Here is a 19,010-nt window from a genome sequence, read left to right as displayed (position 1 = left end):
TTAGAAAGGAAATTTATTAATATATCTCTTCAAACAAAGATAGAAATTTTGGATCGAATTAAAAATCAAGAGCGGATAGCTGATATTGGTAGGCATTTTAATTTAAATGAGTCAACTATTCGGTAGATTAAGCAATAGGAAGAAAAGATTAGGAAGTCAGTCGCATCTGGATCATCTATTCTTGCGAAAATTGTTGCTCATCCGAGAGCACCTATAATGAAAAAAAAAAAAAAATGGAACAAGTACTAATATTATGGGTAGAAGATATGAACAAGAAATGGTTGCCTTTAAATAAAAGTGCAGTTAAACACAAAGCCTTAAAAATATTTGATTATTTAAAACAAATGGGACAGTCATCAGCTGATGAAACCAGTGTTAAATTCGTGGCTAGCAATGGCTGGTTTGAAAAATTCAAAAAACGCCATTCAAACGTCAAGTTTTTCTCTGTTTAGAACCGAATCCCAATTTTTGTATTAAGTTGGTGTCTCCTATAACACGATTTCCCACAACGCGGTATTTTCAAGGAACGTATCTACCACGTTGTAGGAGGCTTACCTGTAAATAAAATTTGTCTGAATAATATAAATTTATTAATTTTTGCTGATAAGTAAGTTACAATTATTCTGATTTGTTAACTAAAATTGAAATATTTTGTTTAAACATTCCATTATCATGTTATTTTTACTGGTTTTTAAGATTTGGAACCAATCTTGCATTTTTTTTCTTTTTGTGTGAACAGTATCTTTTATATATGATTTTTTACATAGCACACATTACCGAAATTCTATGTAAAAACAGTATTGAGTACATATGATTTGTCCTCTCCAAAGAGAGCTTTTAAAGGACTAAATGCTTTACAGTTTTATAGAAATAAAGGAGAAATAACATGTAATTCTGTTCATTTTAAAATATTGTGTAGGCAAATTTATACACTTCAAACTTAAATTCTAATATTTTGATTCATTTGACTAAAGTAGCTTTTACTGTATATTTAACAACAACTCAACTTTAAAATTATTGTAATTTTTAATGTAATAAGATTATTTCTTATGGTTAACAGTTTAAAATATGCAATACAAAATTATAATCAGTCAATTCTGGTAAATAATAATGTTAATCTAAATACATAAAATTACTTGTCCTGACTGACTGACTCACTGATTCANTAAGATTATTTCTTATGGTTAACAGTTTAAAATATGCAATACAAAATTATAATCAGTCAATTCTGGTAAATAATAATGTTAATCTAAATACATAAAATTACTTGTCCTGACTGACTGACTCACTGATTCATCATCGCCCAGAGCAAACCACTGAACCTAAAGAGGTGAAATTTGGTACACAGTTAGGGTACATCATGAAAACACACTAAGCAGGGATTTTTTGAAATTTCCCTGTGGGGGAGAGGGAGAGCATTAAGGCTTAACCGGAAGAACGGCTTTTACTGTACTATTTTAGATGCGATTTTTTGTTTTTATGTTTAGTTTTCATTGAATACTTAGTGTATTAAATTGATAACATTTCAGACATTGTTATAAATATTTTCATATATTTTGATTTTTTAACCAAATGCTTGAACCGTTTTAAATTCGATTTTGTTATTGCATATTGGTTCAATTATAGAATGATTGTAAATGTTCCAGAAAATTGATCAAATTGAAAACAGTTCATTTGATTCTCAGTAATTCTCATTATTCTCAGCAGTAGGTGTTATATAACAATTACTATGGTTGTTGAAATACTGAATACAAATGGGGTTTGCTTGCAAAACCACTGCGAGCAAAGTCATGGGTAACAGCTAGTTAATTAATAGACTTAGACTTAGGACTTAGCTTTTACTGTATTCATATATATGCTTGTACTTCTGAAGTTTCAAATATATTTTATTGCTGTGCATTAAAGTATGGTTATTTTTTAATTATTCCATTTTACTTTAACAATATTATAAAAATAATGAAAACAGCTCTAAATTCTTCAAAATACAACAACAACAAAAAAATCTGCTTTATTGGAGCTCAAGTGCCATTAAATAACCAAATGCATTGTGAGAACTCCAATAATGCAGATTTTTTGTTACAATACTACATGCTAATTGATGAGTTTGAAGTACTTCATGGATGTTGCTTTCAAAATTGGTATTAAAAAATGCATTAGAAGAATTTAAAAATAATAATTAATAATACAAAAACAATAAATGATATTCTTCCTTTGTCAGTTAGAGTTCTAAGTTTTGTAAATTTTCATACTTTAGAATCTAATAAATTCAAACTTCATTCATTTGAATTATTGGATAATTTGAACCACTATAAATTTCTTTTAAATTCATATATAAATTAATGTGAAAAATTTCAATTAATCCAGAATTTTATAGTATAACTTTGGGTATTTTTAAGCTAATATATTCCATGTTTTAAAAATGAAACTTGAAAAACAAAGTAGTATGTTGTCAATTGATTCATAAAATACATACTTCAGAGATGTGTGTCCTGTAATGTCCTAGGGTTGGGGTTGGCAATTTTTTAGGGGTGTTGTGCCAAATGATTTTTAAACTTGTACCATGTGCCGACATGATTTGACAAATTTTTTTTGATATTTTATTTCAAAATTTTTGTTCTATTCATATATTCTTAGAAATTAGAACTCTCAGAATTCTAGTTCAGTGGTTCTCAATTAGTTTTTCCTGCATACCACTTCAAGAAAGAGCTCAAACTCGCATATCCCTTATAGCAGAAATTCATATTAATCCATACTAATATTATAAATTCTAAGGTAATTCTGTCTGTCTGTTACCTTTTCACGTCTAAACCGCTGAACAGATTTTTTAATAAAATTTGGCTATGTCCATCTCCAAACATGTTGGAGATGGACATAGGCTACATTTTACTGTGAGAAACTATCTTACTCCCACAAAAAAATTTGATATAATGTGGGCGAAGCTGTGGGTAGACAGCTAGTGATAAATAACCCTTTTTTACATTTATTACCTTTAAAATACAATTCTAATAATAATGAATATAACATAAGGTTATTTAATTTTAATGTGACAAATGTGCACGATTTTCTTTGCACAACTTTGTAAAATCTGGTTGCTTTTTGGCCAGCTTCAGTCTCAAGTCATCTTCGAGTTGAAGTCGGTGACGATGTTTAGTTTTCATGTTTGTCATGGCCGAAAATCTGCTCTTGCAGAGGTATGTTGTGCAAAATGGTAGTAAATATTTTAATGCCGCTTCGCTGACATGATAATAATGATAATTGTACAATTGTGCAATTTTTGTTTCTTGTGTAAGAATTTCATTAGGTATTGACACAAGTGCCTTTTTTTGATGAAATTTTGAGAATATTTTTAGTTATAAATAAACGAATTTACGTGCATTCGACATCATGTTGTAAATTGCCGAATTTTTGATGGTCCACCCATTATTTTTTTGATTGCTTCATCTCATGCATTTAAATTTTAAATTGACCGATTTTAGATTGCTGCACGTACCCCTTCATGCAATTTCATGTACCCCCCAGGGGTACACGTACCACTAATTGGGAACCATTGTTCTAGTTCATCAAATAGGACAGGTTTGTGCAATTTATTACAACAGCTTTGTGTGTTTATGTGTACATCAGAGAAAATATTTTATACATTTTACTTTATTTTTATAATATTTTGTTTATCAGTAATGATGGAAACTGATCATTTAGGTGTTAAAAATGTAGGATAGCAATTATAAATTACAATCAACCCCCCATAACACTGTTGATTATTCCATTTTATATGAATTTTATGTTATACGAGTCACTTAGATTTTACAAATATGTGAGCCGTTCATAGCCCGGCACACATATTTGTAAAATCTAAATGACTCGTAGAACATGGAATGCATATAAAATGGAATAATCAACAGTGTTATAAGGAGGTTGACTGTATGTTTTTTATTATTTATTTTTTTTTAATACACATCAAAATGAATGAGAAGACAATCAAGATTAAGAGAGAGATTAAATACCTCAGCGTGATTATGGACCATAGACTGTCATGGGACCAACACATTGAGTATATAACCAAACGAACTGGACTCATTATACAAGCCTTCGTGCAGGTTGCAAGGAATAACTGGGGGCTCTCCAGCAAAGTCATGAGTGCCATCTATGACCACATTTATGTCCCAATGATAACATACACTTGTGGCAGTTGGGGGTGGGCTGCTCGCAAAGTGACTTATGTGACAAAGTGACAAAAAAAGACTTATCTCTTTGCAAAGGAAGGGGTTGATACTTCTTACCAAAGCATACTGTACAGCCCCCAATCACAGGCTGCAAATCTTGGCAAGAAAACCTCCCATTGATTTGACCATCACCAATAACATCAAGCTGCACCATGCCAGGTGGGGCCTTGATATTCAAACTAATGATGGATTCATCTACTCAAGTGCCATCGAGATACCCTACCGCTACAGCAACTTCCCATGCCCTGGGTCCTACTCCAGGCTAAAGACATCCCCCCACACCTGGCCAAGATCGAGCTATATACTGATGGATCTAAAATGAATGATAACATTGGTTGCAGCTACGTTGTTTATGAAGACAGCAGGGAACTACATCACAACTGCTTCCGCTTGGACAGAAACTGTTCTGTTTTTCAGGCGGAACTCATAGCCATACGCATGGCAATATCTTGGACCATTGATAACTATGATAATACTTGCATCCATATCTATACCAACTACCTCTCTGCTAGTAGCCTCATTGGGAGCAACTCACTTAATTATCTCGCCTGTGAAATTAGAGAACTTATCAACAATTCCAACAATACATACAGCATCTCCTGGACTCGTGCCCATCAGGGGACAGTAGGGAACGAGAGAGCCGACTTCTTAGCCAAGTCAGCAACTGCTAGTGACTCTGCTCCTATCATCTATAACAAAATCAGCAAACGAAGTCTACGCCATCTGCTGTGGACAGTGTGTCTTCAAGCCTGGCAAGAATGTTGGAACTGTAATAATAAGCACATTATGTATAAATTCATTCCCAACATACAGCAGTTCTTCTCCCTTAGGTGGTTTACTCCTAACTTTCAAACAACTCAGCTAATTACCAATCATGGAAAATTTGCATCATATTTCTTCAGATTTACCAACAATGACACTAACCTATGCCCAGTCTGCCAGGTTGAAGACAATAGCACACACTATATCTATGAGTGTATCACACTAGAAAAGGAAAGACTGGACTTACGAGGTAAAACTCCTTGTAGAAGACTCGGGCCTCACCTGGCCTTGTGACTATAGCGTGCTGCTCTCATCCAGAGAAATTTATCTGGCCTTCACTAGGCTAGCCAGGAAATTTGCTGACTTCTTGCTGGTGATTGTGAATAACTAACTGGCCATAATCCTACACGTGGATTGCACTATGCCATCAACTGCTCATAATCTTGTTATGTTTACTGTATTGATAACTCTTGTTGCTGTGCTGTCATTTTATTATCATCTGTTCACCTTTATTGTCGCACTAATATTTATCTATGTACTGTATTATTAGTATTTAGTTTGTTATGTTGGTTTGTTACTCCCACAATAGTATTTAGTTTGATAATTTGGTTTGTCATATGCCATCAACCATTCATAATGCTGTCATGTCTATTGTATTGTTAACTCTTGCTGCTGTGATGTCATGATATTACCATCTGTTCACACTTATTGTTGCGCTAATGTATTTCTATGCATTGTACTGTTTATATCTAGTTTGATATTTCACCGTCTTATCCGCCCAAATTCTGTCACGTTAATGGTTTGCTATCTATTGTCTTGATGTAATTGTCATCTCTATCATCTGATCAAACTTTTATTGCATTACTCCATACCCTCTACATTGTTAGTTCTATGTTTGTTATCTCACTCTTATTGACGTGGTGATGTGTTATTATGTTCTGATGTATGTTCACTCTTGATTATTGTTTATTCTGTATATATATCTGTATTTACTGTATGTCATTCACATTTACTGTATGCTTTCAGCCCTGGTAATGCCTTAGGTGGGGCCAGAAATGTACCTACTGTATGTTAATAAAAATTATTGTATTGTATTGTATTGTATGTTTTTAATGTAATAAAGCATTGTATATAATTTGAATACAAACAAATTATCAAAAATTCTGTTATTAATCATTTTCTTTATTAATTACAGCTCATAATCGATTAATGGGAGCCGTCCCTATATTTCTTTGCTCAATTTCTCAATATCAAGTGTGCAATTTGTCACTTTTAGCTTCACACAGGCTTCTGAATGTTCAAGTGTCAGACAACTTTGTGAATTCAAAATACTTTTTATATGTGAAAAAATTTGTTCACAGAGGTAAGTTGAACCAAATATTGAAAGTAGAGCACATGTGATCTTCAAACAATTAAATCTTTTAGGGGTAAAGATATCCAGCAATTGAAAATGATAGCTGACTTTCTGGGCAGTCACTTTCAAGTTTCTGGGCAGTCACTGAGTTTTCCACAATTCTGATGATGATAATTCTATAAGTTCCATTTAAAAATTATCAGTGCCCTCAAAATACTCAAAAAGAGATAAATCAAATGAGACCGTTTTTAAATCAATTAAGTCGGGTTAAATAAGGAAAGAAAATATGGGTGCATGAATTTCAGTCTCCACATTGTTTGGAAAATTCTTCTTTAAGACCTTCAACATACATTTGTAGTTCATCTTTGTTAACAGTAAATTTTCTTGCGTAGACATTAAAATTTGGAAAGTACTTGTAAGTGTTAGTGGTAATATCATGCCAAAATATATCTAATTTTGATGAAAACCTTTTCCAGTGTTCAAAAAGTTCTAGTACTTTTTGATCCTTACCTTGTAAATGCAAATTTAATTCATTGAGGTGTTGTGTTATATTATTCAAAAACATCGATTTGCATAAACAGTCTTCATCATTCAATTCTGGAAAATTTTGTTTTTTTTTTCATGAAGAAACAGCTTGATTTCTTCCAAACATGATATAAATCTGTTTAAGACATTACGTTGGCTAAGCCAATGAACATTGTTGTATAGTGGAAGGTCCACATATTCACTTTTCATTCCTTCTAAAAGAGACTTAAATTGTGTCAATGAAGAATGTGAAATAATGAAATTAACTATCTTAACAATTGTGTCCATTATATAATTCAAACACTGTGATGAGATTTTTGTAATTAAACTTTCCTGGTGTATAATACAATGAAAACTTAATATTCTATGTCCAATATGATTTTCAAGAAGTTTAACAAATCTTTTTCTTTTCCGAACATTGCACAAGCGACATCAGTAGTAACAGAAAATATTTTATTTATACAGTAGAGCATCGATTATCCAACCCCTGATTAACCGTCACATCGGTTAACCGACCATTCTAGTCGGCAAATTTCAAATGTCCGCTAGTGATGTGGCACTACAATATTTGGCTATGTCTTGGCTACTTTAATATTATTTTTGTTAAATTTTTGCGTGTTTTAGCTGGCATCAATGGCTTGACCATTGAAGGGAGACCAGTATTTAAACGAGACTTAATTTTATAATTATGAGTGGTTGTTTGTTTCGTGAGCAATAAAATAATTTAAAAATAATTTTTAACAATACAATAGGGATGATTATTATTTTTAAAAAATTTGTTAGGCTAAACATCGATGAAAATTCAACGCGAAGTTGGTTAATAGCGATATACTAATAAACTAATTACATGGGATATACTAATATCCTAATATACTATACTAATAATGTATTTTTTTTCCTTCTTTTCGGTTATCTGACCAACCTGAGTCCCCAATTGAGTCAGATAATCGATGCTCTACTGTATTAATTTTCTGATTTTCAAAGTAATTTAAAATGCTGTGGTAATGTCTTATCCTGTAGTTGTACCAGTAAGAGGAATCAAACAACATAATTCTTCATAAATTTGATCCTTTCCACAATATCGAGCAACTATTGCTAGGCATGCCATGTCATTCATTTCAGTGCTTTCATCAACAGTGACACTGAATACAGAGGCTTCTTGTAATCCAGTTTTCTGTTTAGTTGTTACATTATTGGCCATATCTGTTATTAATCTCTCAATTATCTCACAGAAACGGGTATATCTCGAATTTGAGACAGTATTATCTCTTCATTTAGTAAATCACTGAATAAAATATCAGCACTTTCCAAAAATGTTTGTTTGATGAATTCACCATCTGTGAAAGGTTTGCCTTTGGAAGCTATACATTGAGGAATTTTATAACTACATTCGGTAGCTTTATTTTTAGTTCCTGTAACTTGACTAAAAAAAGTAGTTTGTTTTTAAAATCTGAAACAGCTTGTTTAATTGTTTCAGTTTTCTCATCAGCATTCTTAAACGTAGAATGATGTTTGCTTTGATAATGTCTTTGTACACTAGAAGTACGACACATGACACTTTTGTAACATAAAGCACAACAGCATGACCCTTTTGTTGTAGAAATCCATATTCTTCAGTCCAAATGTCTTGAAAAGATTGAACATTAACTTTTTCTTTTATGAGCCATTCTAGGGTGGTATATTACTTATTAAAACAAGCATGCAGGAATAGGCAAACTGTCCGGATCCAGGCATGCACAATATGCCAACTGCCACATGTCTGGCCCCAGTAGACATAATGTAGATAAGAATGCAGAGTATGAACACGTGCGCATTATATGTGCAAAATGTAGGTGATGCAAATGCTTGCATTGTGATTTCTTGACGTTGTGACACAAACACTTGTGATAATTTTTAACATATTTTATTTATTTATTTGTTTTAATATTTTAATTCAATCAGTGTGCCACTGAAAATGGTCTTGCATGCCGTAGGTTGCCGACCCATTCTAGGGCATAAACAAAATTGCCATGTGTTTCACAGCTTTATGGACATTTACATATAGGTAGCAGAGTTGTCTAGCTACATTTTTATGATGCTTAAGTATGGAGAATAGACAGGTTCATCTTCAGCTGAAAAGTTGAAGAGTTTAAGAGTGGAAAGTGAAGTAAAAGAAAAATAACGTGATATTGTCAAAAAAATTGGAATATTGGTGAACCTAGAAACTTGCATGTTTTGTTTTGAAAAATGGACAATTCAAATTTATTGGATTTCTCATAGTGTGGTAAAAACAATTTGACTATATTACAAATATTAAAAATATTTGTTCCTCTCTGCAAAAAATTTCACTTTATAAAGTAGAAGATTGAGTAGCAAATGTAGATAGTGAATATGATTAGTCAATTATATTTGAATGTAATATGAATTTCAACTAGTTCTGATATTAAATGGTTATTTCAATTTCTTAACTCTATCAAGTGAAACAAAACAACAAAATCTTGATTTGACTTCAGAATAAACTTAACACTTAATTTGAAAAACTCAACAATTATCTGGTAATACAAATGGATATTACATATGTTGCATAAAATGATTTTATAAAGTTATTCACTTTATTTCTGAAATGTGTAACTTACTTTTAAATGAACAAAATTCATAATTCTTTTTGGTATTTGATATGTGACATTCTTAAATATTTGATTTTTTACTATATTTTTATTTCATGAAATAAGTCTTCATTTATACTTATTGTAGGTGATTGAGCTTGTAATTATTTTAATGAAAATTTTGCAGCCAAATTATACTAGTATTGCTCATCATTGTAATCTATGGAGAAACTTTGATGATATTGAAGATTCATGGAAAAGTTTATTAAAAATTATTAAATTTTTTGGAGATAATCAAGAAGTAATGGCCAAACATGCACGTCCTGGTTCATGGAATGATCCTGATATGGTAAGATTTTATTTGAGCTATTTATTCAATTTAAAAGACACTATGGATAAAAAGCTTATAATTTTGTACTGATACAGAGGTTATAATAATCTTTTGACTTGCTTTCATTTTTAATTTTTTCCTTTAATATGTGCTTGTGAATACACTTGCTTTACTCACTATATTGTCTACTAACCCTACAAACCTCATGGCTACTTTGTTTCCATGCTTCGATAACTTTTTGGCACTTTTCAGGGATTACTTTGATCCATTTCCCTCCAGCACTTTTCAAAGTTGGCAGAAGTTGCCTTTTGATGTTTGAGAGATTGTTTAACAATCCAAAGCCAAAGAAATCCAATGCATTGATATCAGTTGATTTAACAGGGTGTAATTGATTCCAGATTTCTTCAATTCCTCCAAATAGTGGCTAGTCAAGTGAATGGTGGGATATTATGGGAAAATTGACTTTTGTTATTTCCTCATGGTAAAATTTTGTCATTTCAATTTCTAAATACAGTTTTAAAACATAGTTAATATAGTAGTTTTCATTAACTTTACTGCTTTTGGGTACTTATATAGGGGAAAGGTTTCTTGTCTAGTCATTTTGCCTATGATCATAAAATTGTCAGACTAACTTCCATTGCAGTAAGTCAACCATTCTTCTTGAACCTGTTGCCCACATTTAATGTAGCAAATTTCTCAGTCATTTCAGTAACTTACTTACACATACTCCAGTGTAACAGCATATTCAGCCTTATATCCTACTAGATCATATTTGTATAATTTTCTAGCATTGGTATCCAGTTTATGCAGTGTTCTGAAGCCAGCTTATGTATTTTGACATTTTTCTTGTTTGAAGGTCTGAATCTTTATAAATGATGGTGTTAATTGGCTTGAGAAATCCCACAATACTTATCAACTTCATTTTGGCCAATAGGATTAGTCCCTCCACCAGTTTCTTCACCTTTGTGTTGCTTGGCTTGGTACAGACTATCAGGGACTTGGATTTGGAAGCACATATTTTCTTTGAGCTTGATGTTTCTTGCTTTGCATTTGATTACTTGAGTAACAGTGCTCTGAGGTATGTTGATTCCAGATTGCTCAGCTCTGTGCATCTATGCAGCAAGTTGAAAATCCTTGTTTGGAAAAATTTATTTTAGAAAAACATTGTATAGTAACTATCAATAATTGTGTTACATGGGAAATGTGAAATTTTCAAATTGTAGTCCAAGTATTTAAATCAAAAGATTCTGATAATTTTTTGTATTCTTTTTATGGATAGAAATAAGTAATGATAAAACTGGAATCAATAATTAGCCTAAATTTTCATTGGATTCTTTATTGCAAAATTAGTCATTTTATAATAAAGAATCCAATTAATTTAAATAGAGATTTCTGAGAATAGAACTGTTGAATTCTGTTTTTAACTCTTCAAAATTTTCAGAGTTTATTATATCTTTATACAGATTTATAGTCACAATAAAAATAAATTTATTTGTTAGATAAAACAAAAATAAGCAATTTGGCTAGAGGTGGGTGGTTAAGCTAGCATCTCATAATAAATTTAATAATTAAAAATAAATTATTTTTTAACCTTTAATTTAAAATTTTCTAATATAGAAAAAAATATGTTCAACCAAGTCAACCTATGTACTTTTCTAGCAGTGAAGTAAATGATTTATGAATGTTTTTTGAATTATGATTATTAAATTTAATATTTATTAATTAATTTAGAAGATTCTGCAAGAAAAGAATTGGCCTGGAGTGGAACTCAAATCTGCAACTGCCACTTACCATGTGGATGTGTTGCCAGTTATGTTACCCTGACCTCCAATCTGAATCTGTCTGATCTTTGCTTTGAGAACTATTAATTTTAGATATAACCATACTGGTTATTTGTGCCATTTTATAATAAATAATCCAATTAATTTAATATAATAATACAGTAGAACCTCGATTATCCGGACCTCCATTATCCGGATTTTCGATTATCCGGATTGTTCAAAATAAACAAAAATTTTACGAATTTGCTGATTTGCACTTGGCGAATTACGATACTGTTTATGTACGTGATGGAATGCATAACTTTTTTTGTTTCAACAACGTCTCACCCGGCACAGTGGCCATAAACTCTTAAATATATTTTGCGTCGTAATAAAAATATAACTTGACATATGTATTTATAAATAATTTTATTTTCAAATTACATCATTTCTATGACCAAGGGCGGCGTAAGGCATGGGCAACGGTGGGCCACCGCCTATGCCTCGCGGTCCAAAGGGCCTCGCATTTCGAAGGTTTATACATTACTTAAAACCTGTGAATGCGACAAAAAAATTTTACTCATCATAAAATGATAAATAGTTTGTCAAATTTTTATTCATAAAAATGCAGTTTCAACTGCTTTTTATTTTATAAAATCCGTCTTCTTGCGCCACCAGAGGGCCTTTTAAACAATAGGTAGTCTGTTAGCGTTGGTCAGTAGTAGTCCAAATTCAATACGAACGTTTGTTTCTTGAAAATTTGATCACGATTTAAATACAGTATTTACTTTTAATATTACCGATATGTCATCGAAAAGAAAACGTGTTGTATTATCATTAAAAGACAAATTAAAGTATTTGTTTCGATTATCCGGATTTTTCCTTATCCGGACTACCTTCATCCCCAATTAGTCCGGATAATCGAGGTTCTACTGTACTATTATAAATTTTTAAAAATTGGTTTCTGATATATCTGACCTGGAGATGAAATTAGCTTTATATAATAAAACCACAGTGATAATATAATCATACTGGTTATTCAAGTGTGCCATGAATAACCAGTATGATTATTTTATCACTGTGGTTTTATTATATAAAGCTAATTTCATCTCCAGGTCAGATATATCAGAAACCAATTTTAAAAAATTTATAATACTCTCTTAGTCTAGTAGTATACATGATTGAGAAATCTTAAAAGAAATGGCTTATGCAGTCAAGCTGGAGAATATAAGAACTTATTTACCCTTATAAAAGATATTAATGACCTTCAAAGTTTGTTTACTGTTTTAAAATAATTTTTGTTAATGTTCTGTTAATATTCATTTGCTTTCTGTAGCAAATGAATATTAAATTACTTCTTTTTTTGTCTGCATATATTTCAGGCAATATTCAGAACTTCCTGAAATTTTCAATAACAAACTGATCACTGAATTTAGTTTGTCTCAAAGCAGAGCTCAATTCCTCTTCAAAATGATTAATTTACATTCTGTGTCAAATCAACCACAATTCTTGGCTCTACAAAATTTAGAATTACCTTTAAATTATTCATTTTTAATATATCCTGTAACTAAAATCAACTGACAAGTATATAAAATTTTTAATCTTTTTCACTACATTATTTGCACATTTTATTTAAAAGTTTTTCATTATACTTCCAAAATAATATGTTAAAATATCAATACTTACATGAAAAAAACTGATAAAGATGTTTTTTAATTCTATATTTAAATCTACACAAATAGGAAAATGGTTATTATATACCTTATCCAATACCAAATATCATAGACTAAGGACAACCAGTTGATAAGAACAATTCTCAAATCAATGATAGAACAATTTTGAAGACAAACATAAGTATTATAATTTGCTTCCTATTTGGATAACTATGTTAATTTTTCATTGGCTATTAATTAATTAATATGCCTGAAACCTAAACTTATCATAACAATCACAGAGACTCTAAGGTAACTGTTTTATTATTTCATTTTTATTGACTCCAATATGCATTTGGACATATAAATTCAGTTGGGCACAATATTAATATTATACAATATTGTACCCAACTGAATTTATATGACCAAATGCATATTGGAGTCAATAAAAATGAAATAATAAAACAGTTACTTTAGAGCAGGGGTGGCCAAAACGTGGCGCATGCGCCAAACGTGGTGCATTGGACGATTGCAAGTGGCGCTTCAGTTAGTTCTGAGCAAAATTGCCAGATTTGGCTTTTTTGCGATTAAGAATATTATATAAAAAAATTAATTTTTTATAGTCTGTCNTTGGAAATGCTGCTGAAATGCCATGTATGGAGTAATTACAGAAATGTAAAGTATAGAATGACTACTTAAATAGTACTTTATTATCAATTATCAAATAGTATTATTATCAATTCATGATAGAATTTTCTTGATTGAGATTGATTAGGGAGGGAGGATATTGATCCTACTATTAATAGGCTTATATTGTATCTTACATAAGCTGTCATTCATTATCCACAGAGAAGTATCTAGATCAGGGGTGGCCAAAACGTGGCGCATTGGATGATTACAAGTGGCGCTTCAGTTAGTTCTGAGCAAAATTGCCAGATTTGGCTTTTTTGCGATTAAGAATATTATATAAAAAAATTAATTTTTTATAGTCTGTCATGGCAAGTTCATTTGTTGCACAATTTGTTACAGTCTATTTTGAAGATAAAATGAGTGTTCTCCACATAGTAAATTACGGTGAATGCACATATTTTGAGTCTTGCTATCTTTATTTCCGATCAGTTTACAGGCATTTAAATGGACGAAAATCATTTATTGTGATTAAAATTATTCCAAGCTGATCTTGTTCTCAGTGCCAATAATTGTGGTGCAGAGTAATCTTCACCAAATGAGACTCTGGCAGCAATAGCACCATCATGAAGCAATAGCCCTCTCATACAGGAGATTATTGTTGACTATTGTAAATTGGTGCTTCAATAAACTGTCATAAATTAATTAATTCAACTGCATAATAAAGTTATTCCCCTTTCTTTCCTAAGCGAAGCAGATTTATTCTTATCTCTATTTATCAACCCCTAACATTGAACGTAAGATTGTATAAAAAGTGTTTGAGTTATATGGCACATCTGAATTCGTCTGTCAAAAAATTGGCGCATGGTATGCAAAAGGTTGGCCATCCCTGCCTTAGAGTCATCTGTGATTGTTATGATAAGTTTAGGTTTCAGGCATATTAATAGCCAATGAAAAATTAAACATAAGTATAACAATTTGATGTATGAGAAAGGACTTCTATCATTTAAAACACACATTCCTTGTTGATTGATAATCAAGTCCTGTGTACTTCTATTTGACCAATTGAAGCAAACTTCTTGCTAAAGTCTCTTATCAATTTAATTAACTATATTTAAATAATTGATTAAATTCTCAATTTCATTCCAAATATAACTCCAAGATTCTGACCTTATACTAATAATATGGAATGAACATTTAAGTTTCAGCAAAAAGAAATGATTTTGTTTTATATTACAGAACTAGGACCAAAAGTATCCAATCTCCAATATAATGATTTCTAGTTCCTTCCCAAAAATCACAAAATTCATAGAATTTAAAGGTAGATCAATTTTTGTCTTCTCATTCCACAGTGTCTCAATAAAATATATCCTGAAACGAAGACAAAAATTACCAAAAGGGCAGAGGCCAGCTTGTTTAATACATCCCCAAAATTCTAAGTCAAAACATAAAAACCTTAACAAAGTCATATTGTCCTTTGTTCTATTATTCTTCTTGTGTCGATTCCGGCCATCTTTGGACCACGTACAAACAACTAATTATGACTTGCTTCTATTATTGTTTTATTAATAAAAACATAATCAAACATTTTATTATCTACTATAATAGAATTATCTTCATGTAAAAATATAACTTTTGTACTTTTTGTTTTCTAATATTTTGCAAATGATTTAAACTCTATTGTAGATCATCCAAAATAAAATGCCTATACCTTTAAGTTTAGATACTGTACTCTCTACACTCCACTTGTCTCTATAATCAATAAAAAGCACAACAAATTATTCTGTTTCTATTTGACAGATGATAGTCAATTCTACAACATTTCTCTATATTAACATTGATTACATTAAAATTATTAGAAAAAAATATTCAAAACATTTAGTTACATAAGTTTATCATCATCATCTTCCAATTCAGACATACCAGAAATAAGTACACTTTTTCTCTGAACAAGCATTCAAATTGGTTAGAGTCTGTTAAATGGTATTTTGAACATCTAAGGAAGAAACATTATTAGCATCTACTTGTGTTGTTAAATATCGCCCTCAAATTCTTTAATTTGGATTCCAATCAAGAAATTCTCTCTCTAGATTCTCTGCCCAAGAATAAATGTTATCAGCTTTTGAAATCATTGCATCTAATCTGATGTTCTATTTTGGATTTAGTGTAATCAGAAGCAAAATTCTTTCACTAATATCAAAATATTCCTGTAATAATTTACAATTTTTTCCTTATCTGGATCTTCTGATTGAAATAACTTACTTGCATTGTTTTTCAAAAGGAAGATGTAGATGAGGACAACCAGCAGGGGAATCTCTGCTAGTTGTTCTGTTCCATATCTCCATCTTCCTTTTAGAAACATCTTATTTTAGATGAGTGGTGTCAAGATTTAGTAAATCTTGATATCACCCATCTATACTAATATAGATGGGTGATATCAAGATATTATAAAGAGGTAATGTTTGTAAGTTTGGATGTAGCGGGTAATCTCCGAAACTACTCATCTGATTTCAAAAATTCTTTCACACATATTTAGAATGGAATCTCAGGGTGGACATAGGCTGTATATTATTCCGTTAAACATTCATATAAATTAAAATATATAATCTAGGTTAAGGCTTTTATGTCCAACAGATGGCGCTATGAGTACAACGACCTAAGTTTGCTTTTCTGTGAGGCATTATGTTTTTCTGTGAAAATGAACTAAAGCAGATCATCTTCTATCTATCTATATAAATAAAAATGTAATGTTCGTTTGTTCCTATCGATTCCTTTGAAATTTTGACAACGCTGCATTCGAATACGCACATTTTTATATAATATACATGTCGAAATCCCCCGGGGAGATGGACAGGATTAAGGCTTACCGTAAAGAACTCTGCTTCTATTTATACTGTTTTAGGTGCGGTTTTTTGCATTTTTTATTGCGTTTTAATAGAGTATGTCAACAGAATATACACTACAAAGGGATTTTTCGATATTCCCCCNCGAAATCCCCCGGGGAGATGGACAGGATTAAGGCTTACCGTAAAGAACTCTGCTTCTATTTATACTGTTTTAGGTGCGGTTTTTTGCATTTTTTATTGCGTTTTAATAGAGTATGTCAACAGAATATACACTACAAAGGGATTTTTCGATATTCCCCCCGTGGGGGAGAGGGACAGGATTAAAGCTTACCGTGAAGAACTTGGCTTCTATTATACTATTTCAGATGTGGTTTTTTGCGTTTTAATAGGGTACGTCAAGAAAATGTACACTAAGGGATTTTTCGAAAAATTTCCCCCCACGGGGGAAGTGTTATACATTTATAATAGATACATTTTGAGCCACAACAACGCGTAGTGGGGTCTGCTAGTCTAAAATAAAAAAGCAAAAGAATTTTTAAAATCCAATTTTTAATTATGAGGTTTCCAACATAATTCATTGCCCAATATTAACTAGGCAGAGTACAATGTGTATAAATTTAAATTCAAGTCCTTATTGTGAAATTTTCCTTAGTTGAGAGAATTTGTTCAATGAATTATATATTTATTTTTTCATTGTTTATTCTTTCTTTAGGCAATATTATAATAATAGTATTTTTGATATAATACTGAAACAGCTATAATCGAAAATAAAAATAGTTTGTCTTAAATTTAATATAATACTTATATCTTTTATTTACTACAATATAATTTTTACGATTTAGATAATTATTGGAAATTCAGGATTGAATTATGAGCAAGCAAAAGTTCAGATGGCAATGTGGGCAATATTAGCAGCTCCATTATTAATGTCAAATGATCTGAGAAAAATTCCCTCTAATTTTAGAGAAATTTTACTTAATAAAGAAGTTATAGCAGTTAATCAAGATAAATTAGGAATTCAAGGAAAAAGAATTTATATGGTAAGGGAAATACATTTTTTTTTTTTAAATTACAATAATGTTAAATAATGTAATCAAGCTTATTAATCATTGCCAGGAGAAGAAAGTAGAAATATGGACTCGTCCAATTAATCCAGTTAGAAGTGAATTTTATTCTTATGCAATTGCTTTTTTAAACATCAATAGTGAATCTGTGGAATTATCTATTACTTTTAAAGAAGTGGGATTAACATTTTACAATGGATATCATGTAAAAGATCTTTTTGATGGAAAAGATTATGGTTTTATACAACCTCATGACAATTTTAAAATTTCAATAAAACCTACAGCTATTGTTATGGTAAGAGCAATTGTTATTTCAGATAATTTTAATTACTTATAATGTATTAAAAATGTTTAAAGTAATTTAAACAAACTTATTTAACATCTACAATTGTTATAGTATACATATGGCAGTTTAAAAAAATAATCTAAATCAACTTGTCATTTGATGCAGCTTTAAAACTGAGCTTATATAAAACAAATATATACATTTATTTTTTATTAGCATGAGTAATAAGTAATTAATAAGTACAAATGTCTTTCATAAAAATATTGATCATTTATAAATGAAATGCTGTAAGAAATAGATGTTTATATTTAGTAATGTGAAGAATTAAGGTTGTTTATTGTTAAAATACACTAACTGTTAAAATACTAAATTTATTTGTGATAGAATAATATATTAAACATTCCAAGAATAATGTATTTTTCTTTCTATTAATAATATTTTTAATGTTAAAAAGATTAATATGAAATATTTTTATACAACTATAAAATTTATATTTTTAGCAATATGTTATCTTGTGAATTTTAAATGAAAAAAGAAATAAAATTTGTAAGAAAAATTCTATTTTTATTTTCTTGTACAAAATACAATATCCCATAAGTAAAGTTATTTACTTTCTTAGAATAGTTATATCAGATCATACGCTGCTTATGTACAATACTTGTTTAATATTAACTGTCGAGATCAAAAATGTTTTGATACAGTAAATTATATGTATTAACTTTCAAAATTTGAAAGAATACAATGTACCAAATTAGAATAGTAAGCTCAATTTAAAATAAATCAATAGGCTCGTTACAATTTTTCTAGCCAGATTAGTCCTTTTTTCTTTTAAATTTTTATTTAAATTCTACACTTTTGAACTAGACAGTCAATATATGTCACTTAACTGTACTTAAACAATAAAACATTCAAATAGAAGGATCCATTTTGTATAATTAAATACATCTTCAACATGATGTCTACAAGTTTGATTAGTAGAAATCAATGATATCAAAATG

General features: G+C 30.4%; 1 protein-coding gene across 2 annotated transcripts in view; it reads left to right on the top strand.

Moving 5' to 3' along the window:
- The window catches only part of LOC111639968 (alpha-N-acetylgalactosaminidase-like), a 39,176-nt gene extending 20,971 nt beyond the window's left edge, over positions 1-18,205 (top strand). The window contains exons 5-7 of one of the 2 annotated variants that reach the window (XM_023385954.1): positions 9,634-9,795; positions 17,505-17,702; positions 17,779-18,205. In XM_023385954.1, coding sequence (XP_023241722.1) covers positions 9,634-9,795; positions 17,505-17,702; positions 17,779-18,063 — 645 coding nt within the window. In that variant the 3' untranslated portion in view covers positions 18,064-18,205. The remainder of the gene's footprint in view (positions 1-9,633; positions 9,796-17,504; positions 17,703-17,778) is intronic. The other variant, XM_023385955.1, reaches the window with a different exon arrangement.
- The last annotated feature ends 805 nt before the right edge of the window (positions 18,206-19,010 follow it).

This window comes from Centruroides sculpturatus, unplaced genomic scaffold (genome assembly GCF_000671375.1).
Source record: "Centruroides sculpturatus isolate CEXI.00-Female unplaced genomic scaffold, Cexi_2.0 scaffold1290, whole genome shotgun sequence".
NCBI classification, from domain to species: domain Eukaryota; kingdom Metazoa; phylum Arthropoda; class Arachnida; order Scorpiones; family Buthidae; genus Centruroides; species Centruroides sculpturatus.
The sequence above is the reverse complement of the archived record's forward strand: the minus strand, read 5'-3'. Positions and strand labels throughout refer to the sequence as shown.